The sequence below is a fragment of the Rhizophagus irregularis genome, chromosome 6 (assembly GCF_026210795.1).
Source record: "Rhizophagus irregularis chromosome 6, complete sequence".
Lineage (NCBI taxonomy): Eukaryota > Fungi > Glomeromycota > Glomeromycetes > Glomerales > Glomeraceae > Rhizophagus > Rhizophagus irregularis.
The window spans coordinates 2736708-2748110 of record NC_089434.1 but is presented as its reverse complement, the minus strand read 5'-3'; the positions used below and the strand labels follow the sequence as shown (position 1 = coordinate 2748110).

The 11403-nt window shown below is 27.6% G+C and overlaps 4 protein-coding genes across 4 annotated transcripts; 1 reads left to right on the top strand and 3 right to left on the bottom strand.

Moving 5' to 3' along the window:
- Nucleotides 1–657: 657 nt before the first annotated feature.
- On the bottom strand, nt 658–1548 carry OCT59_026333 (uncharacterized protein; the record flags this gene model as incomplete). Its single annotated transcript, XM_025331668.2, has 2 exons — nt 658–1024; nt 1100–1548. The coding sequence occupies 2 exons, from the start codon at nt 1546–1548 to the stop codon at nt 658–660; spliced, it is 816 nt and encodes a 271-aa protein (XP_025184239.1).
- A 4167-nt stretch (nt 1549–5715) lies between these two features.
- Nucleotides 5716–6345, top strand: OCT59_026332 (uncharacterized protein; the record flags this gene model as incomplete). Its single annotated transcript, XM_025324829.2, has 1 exon — nt 5716–6345. The coding sequence occupies one exon, from the start codon at nt 5716–5718 to the stop codon at nt 6343–6345; it is 630 nt and encodes a 209-aa protein (XP_025184240.2).
- A 1145-nt stretch (nt 6346–7490) lies between these two features.
- On the bottom strand, nt 7491–8251 carry OCT59_026331 (uncharacterized protein; the record flags this gene model as incomplete). The annotated part of the gene is made up of 3 exons (XM_025324830.1): nt 7491–7968; nt 8042–8112; nt 8192–8251. 3 exons carry the CDS (start codon nt 8249–8251, stop codon nt 7491–7493), a joined length of 609 nt encoding a protein of 202 aa, XP_025184241.1.
- Nucleotides 8252–10471: 2220 nt separating this feature from the next.
- OCT59_026330 (uncharacterized protein) lies at nt 10472–11092 on the bottom strand (the record flags this gene model as incomplete). Its single annotated transcript, XM_025314893.2, has 1 exon — nt 10472–11092. One exon carries the CDS (start codon nt 11090–11092, stop codon nt 10472–10474), a length of 621 nt encoding a protein of 206 aa, XP_025184242.1.
- Between the last annotated feature and the right edge of the window lie 311 nt (nt 11093–11403).

Below are 11403 nucleotides of genomic sequence, written 5' to 3'. Positions count from 1 at the left end.
TACATTCCCTGTTATTCGTAATTTCTATAAAAACTCCATGAATATAAATTGACTGAAACCAAATGTTAAAATTGCTTATGATTTTAGTTTTAGCTAGTTTTTACAATTGTTAAAAGCTGTAATAAAGTTTAAATGATAGTTTGTTAAAGTTAAAATTAACTTTTGTATACAATAACGACACTTCCAAAATTGTTTTCATTATAAAATTAATAACGAACTGTAAATGAAAAATCTCAATAACATTAAATTAAATTTATCATTACGAATAAAGAGTCTATTGAATAACGAAAATTTAATGTCCCAAAATTAATTTATTTATTTAGAGCGTTATAAAATTTACAATTAATTAAATCTGACACTTTCTATTGTAACTCATTCTTTAATTATAAAAATAATTATTATCTATTGAATAAAAATATAATTTCTAATTAATTGTACAAATCTTAAATTTCGCTCAAGTGTTTCCTTAAAATAATTTAAAAAATTATACATTTTTTTAATTACTTACAATCTTAAAATTTATTTTAAATTTAATTTAAAGAAAAAAAAACTAAAAATATTAATTCGAAATTGTGATTGAGCATTTGCATTATCGAAATACTCAATTATTTGTGTCGCATGCTTTCAATATTTCCATGAAAAGAAATTCTATTTCCATCAAAATCCGATCTCATGGATGTGATTTTTTAAATTTAGTTTGAGATTTAATTTTTGTTGCAAGGTTAATGTATGTTTGCGTTTAAATTCGTTTACGTCAAAATTGATTCCATAAATTTTCTTATTCAAAATACCTATAATCAAGGAAGGCGATAAAAATTTACATGTTACATGTCTTATATCATCTGGAATCTGGTAAAAGAATTCATAATCGTAATTGACATCGTGATAATCTTGCAAAGTAATTTTACAAATAACATTATAGATGTTAATATCGCCTGGCGGTTGATAAAATAATTTAAGTTCATTCGACTGCAAAGCTTGTTGTGGAGTTAGGATTTGGTCTATTGAAGCATTCTTGAAGTCGCTAATAATAATGAATAGATAAATATCAATCAAGCTTCAAATAAAATAAATAAAATGATAAAATTTTAGGACGAACCTTTTTAAAATCTGTTCCTGTAAAGAAGGAAGATCTTGTGTTAAATTCATTTCAAGATTAATCTTTTGATTCAAAGTTAACGCGTCTTTATATCTCAAGTCGTTTACATCGAAATCAATTCCATAAATTTCCTTATTTAATATATCAATTATCAAAGAGCGTGGGAACAATTTACACGTAACATGATAACTAGGTAAACTAGCTTCATAAAAAAACTCATAATCGTAATTATCCTCAAAATTTTCCGAAAGTTGTAAAGTCCCATTTTCTGAAAGTTTTATGGTCGGGTTAAAAGTTATGTGATAGAAATTATCATCATTCGGTGGTTGGTAAAATAACTCATTCAACTGCGAAATTTGTTGTACCGGTTGCATTACTTGCATTAGGTTGAAATATTGGTTTACCAAATCCAAATCAAGTGCTGCGGTTGTCAGTTGGAGCTGCTGCATTAAATATTCGTAGCTTTTTTTTTGCTATGATAGAAGAACGTAAAATATGTTCGTATTTATATAAAAAGAATTTAAAGTAACTTTTTTGCGGACGAAAAAATGGATGTTATGAAAGAATTTTTTAAAAAATAGAAATGTATCACGCACTAAGAAAATTATACAAGAAAAAAAAAATAAAAATGATAGTAAATAAAAAATATTGATATTTTGTATGTTTGGGGAATAACTAATTTGAAGTAATTCACGTTAAGCGAGATGAAAATTAAAAGATTTTTTTATTTCTGAACCTTTTTTTTTTTTCGCGGTTTTATAATAAAAAAAATTTCGTATAATGGGAGACAAAATAGGCAAAAAAAAAAATTTTTTTTTTATACACACCGACGATAATAAATTAGATCATGTGACTAACTAACGTTAATTCAACCAAGAATTATTGAAATTATGAATTCTGGTGGATAAATATGGTTCAAATTTAAAGCTCAATGACTTTAATATACGGAACATTAGCTTTATCTAACTGAAATCTTTTAATATATATTGAGATATTTTAAATTTGTGCATCAAAAAATTTTTTTATTATCTCTCTGATGATTTTATTGTGCACCCTTACTGCCGTCTGCCGTACGGTGTGACGATATTCTACTAATGACTAATCAATTTGCTTTATTTATATATTTTGAAATCGGCATAATTCTGGTCAGAATTACGTATTTCCAAATGAAGAAAATGTAATATTGGCGCAGAATGTTTTTTTTTTGTACTTATAACACCTGAAATCAAAAAATCAGATTGCAGATTGTTTGGATTGTATTTTTTATTTTAATCACTATAAAAATGTCTTGCGAGAGATAAGAAATTCAATAAGATGAACCATGAATTTAATGATTTTTAATTGATTCATCTGTTCCATCACTTCATTGTACATACAGTATATGTAATTTACGATCGACTCTCGCATTTTTATTTACATAAAAATATGCAACTCAGATTTTATTTATTTTATTTTTTCTATGCAATCTGAAGATACTGTACAAGTGTACACTAAGTGTCCATGTAAAAATAAATTGAACCGATCCAATCCCTAAATGCTTTAGTTTTAGCCTATTGAATAAAACTAATCATTTGTTTAGTAACTTTAATTTGAATAATCACTAATGTTTCTTATTAGTAAAATTCATGATGTAAAATATAACACAGAACACGTAATCTAACGAACAAATAATTCCGTGTAGATGAACTATAGAGGGTTGACCGCGTGAGACAGTAAAAACAAAATATGAAATATGTAGCTGATCAGTCTGTTTATATATTCATATTTTAATAATCGAAGTTCAGGAATTAAATGTACAGTATATGGGAATTTATTATGATATAGTAATCAGCAGTATTTCGTGTCAAAAAATAATAATGAAGTTCGCCAGTATGATGTATAAATGACGTCAAAATTAATTTACTCAACTATTTTTAATAAGTAGATTGTTATTATTCTGCATTCAACCTGGTAGATTAACTACAAATAAATTTCATTCTTTTCCCTGCCCGTAAGTCTCTGAAAATAGGAAAGTTTTCTGCTGGTACACAGTTTTGCTTATTATATTTATAAACGTTTGTCAATAAAAATTTATTTATACCGTAATCGTATGAAAACATCATCATGATATTCATTGAATATATATACATATTATATTTTGTATATAAATTGGATGTTAATAAATAATGAACGTTCGAAGATGAAGATAATTTACTCGATCATATTTGATGCTACGTATTCGATCACATGATTATAAATATTCCATGATCATCAACCCATGACGAAATTAATTTGATGAACACAAATTTTTTCCCAATATGTCATTTTTAAAGTTCTAAATTTGGATACTAGGAAACGGATCCGTTATGGGTCCGGAACAAAAAAAAAATATAACTAAAATTTGCAATTTTATTGGCTGATGATCACGCGAGTGGACAGAATTGCGCGTAGTGAGTCCGGAGCGAAGCGAGGACAATAAAAATTACATCAAGGTAATATAAGAGAACTTTCTTTTAAATTTTGTGCTTATCGGATTTAGAGTAGTGTAAATAATTTGTTTGCTATGAGAATCTTTTTATATACTGCATATATAATAAAAATATTATGTAGTATATTTCGTGTCGGCTCGCAAACTTTGGTTTATTTTTATTCCTTCGGCATTGCTTATCCTGGACAATCAAATTTGTCAATATAATAATTGATAGCCGATATGTTTAATTTTTCGTGTTATATATTTTCTTTCCTGTTTTCATACTATTTAATTTTTTAATATTTCTAATAAGAACGTACATTTTCAAAAAAAAAATCAACATGATTATTAATCTCATTGTAGTTTAATACAAAATGCTAACTCATTTATTTTTATTTGTTTTTTCAATAGAATCTTAGGATTTTAGAAATTATTATTAGTTATTGTTAGTTTAGCCAGATATACTGTATAATATTATTAATATTTTTGTGATGTATGTGATATCTATGAATATGCTTCGTGTACTTTTGACTTTACGTTAATGCCGGTAAAAAAATATTTTTTTTTAATAATAAAACAGGCTTTAAAAAATATTGTGCCGTTAACTGGATTGTGGTCAAGGATAAGAATGTTCTATATCACTCATAAAAGTACGTTCCCGGTGATCCTGAGGCACATCGAGTTTGAAAGAGTTTTGGGTTCATCCCTTTGTTGTTGATGTAGATGTGATGGTTTTAATTGGCGGTATTTTCGCTTGCGTTTGTTCGTATTAACATTAATGGTTGATTCCCATTTTTTAAACACGTAATTGTGAAGCGCCAGATTAATTTGGGTTTGTTTTTTTTCTTTTTCTTTCCTAAGACGTTACAATATGTATGGTCACGTGATTTAAATCGCCAATTTTTTGTGGAAGAAAACAGAGCATTTCGGTATAAAGTCTAATTTTGTGTTGTGATAACTTTACACAGCTTTTAGAATAAACTATAAATTTTACCAGAAAGATTTTTCCCGTGGCCCGCATATTATGGGGATTACATGAAAATTATATGAAATTGTATTTAAGTGTGTTTAATTATGTGAAAATTATGTGAAATTATGTACATATTATATAAAGGATCAAATTTTGATTGTGAAACTCCATAAACATCATCCTTTTAAATTCTGCGCATGTAGTAATAGCGCTTACTATCATATTTTATTTTGCGTGCTCTGCGCGTATAAAAATAACTAACGCTGGATTTTTTAACGTAACTCATATGATATGTTATTAAAATAGAGCCTTTAATTGCCATTACTTTCTGATTGGATAAAATTATCTGTTGCCTAAAAAGAAACAAAGCCATTAACATTATATTCTGTCAACTATCTTAAATCAACTTTCTCCTTTATACCTAACCCTTAGCAAATAATTTGACAACTTATCCCTAAACTAACTCTTTTTTTTTTAACTAACCATAAACTAATAACATCAGAGATATTCCTATAACAGCTTATTCACCTCTGGATGAATTAAGATAATTAAACCACCACCTAGGATTAAATAATATTAACAATCCCGGGTTAAAATTAGTCATATACTAAAAATTAAAAATTAATAATTATAGAATTTTATGCAAATAAAAGATAAACAATATTAAAAGCATTTTTTCCTTAAAATTCTAACCATTTATCTATTTATAAAGTCAGAATTAAACTTCTAAACTACTTTTTGTATATTTGATTTATAAGGTTCTAAATTTGCCGATTTTATGGAAACAAGAAAATTTGCCAATGAAAAGTTAAAAAAAAAATTATTTTTATCATATATATATATACTGTATATATATATATTGGTTAATTTGGAACCTCCAATAGGTATAATTCTGGTCGGAATTACAAATAGCGCTATTAGTCACGTGATTATAATTCTTTAAATTGTCACTTCGAACTTTATATAAATACAATAAAATGTAAGGACGTTCCGTGTAGTGCCAAGCTCTCTAAACGACAAGGAAATAGAATTAAAAAATGTAATTTTATATATCCAACAATCGATATACAACAACGCAATTACCCTCGTTTATACCCTCTAGGCAGCATACCTTGCATTGAATGCACTAGTGCCCGCGATGATAATACGCACGTGGGCTTATGCAAGGAACATTCAATTCATATCAAAAATATATTAATGCGAGCTGCTCATGATTTACATGAATTTATTATTGAGAATACGAAGGAAGGAAATTCTACTTTGAAAGATACCATTATGAATCTTCCCCTTTTTAATATCTCTTTTGTGGACGTTTTACCACAATCACATCCTGGTTATTTACTTATACACCATTTGGTCCCGAGTGACCTTGTTAAAATTTTTAATATTTATATTAATGATAAAAAATTACGGTTTTCTTTATTTTTAAAATTTTTTTCGACTTTAATGTCTTCAATTGATACAATTATTTGGACACGTCGTGCTTCCTTAGTTAAACATTGGGAACATACCTTATCTATTACAAAAAACAAAAAAAGATTTTATAGAAAACGACATAAGAAAAGAGCTCCTCCTTCTCCTGATCCAGGTGCTCCTGTTCACAATTCACCTCCACGTCGACATTATAATCCTCGGCATCTCACCACTACTCCTTATTATAGGGACGGTGGTTTTAATGATAATCTCGCCCATATTCGTTGGACGACAAGTAATTATTTACATTCGGGACATTGGACTACTTATAGAGATAATATGGGGTTCAATAATATAGATTTATTTTTAACTTTACAAAATAGTTTTCTTAAAAATGTTTTTGATATTATATAGTTTATTTTTGTTTTATCTTTTCTTTTTTCTTTTTTTTTCTTATATATATATTAAGGCGGGTGTTCCTGGGAAAGTTCGTGGTTCTGACTCGCGTTCACCTATTCCATAAAGAACAGAAAGCGTCACGCCTTGGGGTGGCTTGCTTCGTAGTGATAGTATTATATATAGACTTTTTAGGTTCTCTGTATAATTGAATCTACGGGTTTGATTTTCTGTTTTCTAAAAATAAAAATAAAAAAATACAATAAAATGTAAATCATCTTTATAATTAATCCTATACACGTGCAACAAGGTACAATATATAGAAAAATACATGGAAAAAATAAATAAATAAATAAAATAAATAGATGTAACTAATAAGTAATAATGATAAATAATTCGCAACATACTAAATTAGCAAATATATCGGTTTTGATTAAGGAAGTGATGATTTTTGATTATTAGAAGTTGTATAAACTGTTGTATCGTTTTTGATTATTGAAAAAAAATGTATCAGGTATCATTTGATAGTATCGCGTTTTATTTATTTAATTTATACTAACATTAATGTATCATCATATAACATTCTTTTCCAAAAATTTTGATTTCTTTTTCATTTATTATATAATAGTTTTATATTTGCGGTTTATAACCTTGTTTATATTTTTCACGTGATAATTATATGTAAAATATTTCTTTTTATAAAGTTTGTGTAATGTTTACTTTATATTATAATATGGAAACTTACGAAAATCAAATGTTGTGCTGTGGAAAGGTATGTCACATGCAAATCTTTTAAAAATCGCTTAAAAATCACTCGTTAAAGCTATTACTGCGATTCTTTCGTTTCATATGCACTTCAAATTTTTTTTTGCAAGTTTTATTAAATGATTCACACATACTGTACATCATTATATAGAAATTACAATAGCAAATGAAAAATCACGTAAAAACGCTACCTAGCTATTAAAGAATTAGAAAAGTTAAAAAAAAATCATACTTCCAACAGAGTTATTTCTGAAACAAAGTTAGGAGTATTAAAGAATATATTAGAAGCTGATAAAAAAGGTAAAAAGTTAAAAGGGAAGAAAGAAAAAGTTAAAGAATTGTACAACAATTTGTATAACTTTTTTTTACACTGCTGTTTGATTTGTTTGATTCTAATCTTAATGATTTAAGTGATAATGCCTCAATTTAAATTCTTCCCTAAGTTTCTCCCTGTCTTCTTTTGAAATTTCTCTTGCTATTCTATCCTTCGCATTACGAATTAATAGAGCAACAAGTTTACCATTATCACTTATTTGCATAAGAACATCCTTTTCTACCTCGATACTTTGTAATCTTGTTGTAGGCGGATAACCAGTAAAATAAACGCTTAACTCGTTACGATCTTCATAATAGATAGAGTAAAGAAATAAGGGCCGCTTATCATCTATCCTCTCGTTACAATCGAATAAATGACAATACAGAAAAGTTGACGCATCAAATATTTCAATCGAAATGATCTTGTTATCAAGAACATAGCCGATGAGGAGGTTGCCAATATGATCGCAATAGTCGTGTAGAACATCATACTTCCTCAAAAAATGAATTGAAAAAATGTCTGCATCTTCATAATATGCATAGTTTGTATTTGTCCATATACTACAAAAATATTTCATTTTAAATGAGATGATACCACTATTTAAGTATACTTAATATTAAATAATAAACATACCTTAAGTTGACATCTGTCCTAAGTTTACCTTTATCCTTCGTATCATTATGTTCTTCCAAATTTAATATTTTCTTGAATATTTTAATAAAATACGGTAAGACAAATAAAAAATAAAAATATTAATATAGTAAGAAAAAAAATTATACATACATCTATAAGAAGTTCTGGGATCAAGTCGCTAGACAAATGTTCTTCTGGAGAAATCATCATCTTATTTTTAGACACCACTTTCCAATGCTACTTCCCTCTATATTGAGTAAAGAACTTTCAGTTGTCATCTTTTCTCCAGTATCGGTCACTACTTCCTGAGTAAAACGTAGGACAAGTATTTTTGTCAATAACAACACGTAATACAAGTCTTCGGTTCGAAATTTTCTTTGAATGATTATCGTATTTGATTTTGAACTCTCGCACTCTTGTATATTATCGTTATTCCTGCTATAAGCAGACACCAAATCCTCAACTTCTTCTGGTTGAAATGTCGTCTCTTTCAGTGTACGTATTCTCTTTTGCGTGAAACGTCCAGGCAGTGTTGGGTTTTGGACAGACTTTTAGGATTTGATAAAACTTTGGACAGGTTTTGGACAAACTTCCCAATACTGCCGTCCAGGTATACTGTGTTCAAAAATAATAGACCAATTTTTGTAGTGATAATATGACATAAAACTGTTATTGTTATTGAAGGACTTGTTGAGTATCTTTAATCACTACTACGTAATTTTTTGGTGACCGTATTTGACTGATGTAGCTTTTGTGTGATACAGTCTCATTACTGAAAATTCTCATCAACAAACAATTGTTGAAACACATGAATTTATTTCATTTAATTACACAATTACATAATAGATTTTTTCCTTTGTATTATCCTGCTCCCGATCGTACAAATCCAACAATAACGTTTTCTAAACATCTAATTCGTGGAGGACACGGTTTCTTGATTTTTTTGATTTAAAATATCTTAACCAGTGAACAGGTTCACATGTTACAATGTTACAAATGTTACATGTAAATTAGTACTAAATCCCTTAGATTTGACGGGTTTTTATTTTTTAATAAAAATTTTTTTATCATCTGACGTTAAAATTATATTTAGTTAAATCAATCAACAAAATTTAAGGAGAGAAATAATATTTTACTATCTTGGTAATAAATCAAATAAATTCAGACAAATGATTAATAATATAATTTAACTGACATCGATAATCAATATTCCAAATAAATAAGACTTTATTACCATAATCTCCTAATGACTACGTGTTACTAAAAATGATCTTTACGCAAAAATGTAATAACCGACATTCACAAATTTTCTTGTTCTAAATACCTATAATCAAGGAAGGCGGTAAAAATTTACATGTTACAATGTTACATGTCTTATATCATCTGGAAACTGGTAAAAGAATTCATAATCGTAATTGTCATTGACATTTTGATGATAGTCTTGCAAAGTAATTTTAACAAGTAACATTATAGATGTTGATATCGTCAGGCGGTTGATAAAATAATCTAAGTTCATTCGATTGCAAAGCTTGTTACGGAGTTAGAATTTGGTCTATTTGAAGCATTCTTGAAGTCGCTAATAATAATGAATATAATAAAAGTTTAAAATTTTAGGACACGAACCTTTTTTAAAATTTGTTCTTGTAAAAAAAGGAAATTCTTGTGTTAAACTTAGTTTAAGATTAATCTTTTGATTCCAAGTTAATGTGTGTTTGTCTCAGGTCGTTTACATTTGAAATAATTCCATAAATTTTCTTATTCAATATATCAATTATCAAAGAGCGTGGAAATAATTTACACGTAACAATCGTAAGTCGTAACATGATAACTAACGTCATAAAAAAACTCATAATCGTAATTATCCTCCAAATTTTCTGAAAATTGTAAAATCTCATTTTCCGAAATTTGTAAAATCGGTTTGATAAAAATTGTAATTTTTTTAAAAAAATTTTTATTATGTACTTTATAGTATTTTAATGTAAAATCAAGCTAATAGGTATAAATCTGGTCGGAATTACAAATAGTGTTGGCCAGCACTATTAGTCACGTGATTTAAATAAAAATGAATTGTCTATACCCTCTTTGCGTTAATAAATACCAATAATACAATAAAATTTATTTATTTAGTATAAAAATTGTGATTTACTTAAATCATCTTTATAACTAATCCTATACACGTGCAACAAGGTACAGTGGAAAAAATACATGAAAAGAATAAATAAATAAATAAATAAAATAAAATAAATAGATGTAACTAATAAATAATAATGATAAAATAATTCGCAATATACTAAATTAAATGTAAGTAAAATAATAGTTATATAGTAAATAAATCTGCTCAGAATGGGAAATGGACGATTGAAGGTTACATTAGTTAAAAGAAATTAACGATTCAATTATATAATTGATCGTATTTATAATTTAGTGATGTTACATTCGCAAGTTAGTAAGAAGAGTTTGCAATTCCTCAATTTTTATTTTAGCATTATAAACGGTTTGTTCTATTTCCTCTTGTTTTATTTGTATTTGTTGCTCTTGAAATTGTCCCAACAACCGTTGTAGTTGAAGATTCTGTTCCTCTGATTGGCGGAGTTGCTTAGTTAAGGAAGCATTTTCTTCTTTTAAAGATACCAATTTTTCGTTCATAAGAAAATTTTTTACTAAATGTTCATTTAAAGAATAAGGGAAACTTCCTTCAAAGTCTTCCTGAGGAAAAAGGGTCCAATAATAGTTAATGTTACGCCAATTTCCTTCAAAGACGAAAGACTCACTGCCGTACAATTTAGTTCTCGACCAAAGATAATAAACTTGACATTTTCTTTCAAGACGAACTAATAAATCGGCGCTTAAATCAGAAGTTTTCTTTACTAGTTTATACGTTTGACCATCGGCAATATCTCGCAATTTAATGACAGATATTTTTTCTTTGTTTACAAACCCTTGGATCTTTTCGCTATAACTTTCTACTTTGCCTCTCCAAAGGGTTTCGTATGGATTCACATTTAAATTTACCGAATTAATACAAGCTAAAATTTCTTCCTTTGTTATCATAATGTTGTCTTTATTGTTAGGGTAAAGTGAAGGATATTCATATTCAAAGACTTGATAAGTTCATTTTTTTATACATTGATCGGTTTCACATCCGTGTGCACAAACTATCAGCCAATACGGAAAATACTAATATGCACACATAATGATTTCTTATTTCCACCAAATTTCGACAAATAAAGCGAAATGTACAACAGAGAATTGTTTATATTATTATTTTTACTGTTCCACAAGGGATTTATTTATACAAATGAAGTGTGATTATATTGTTTGTTGCTCTGCATCCGTATAAGGCAAAGCTCTGAAAGAGTGAT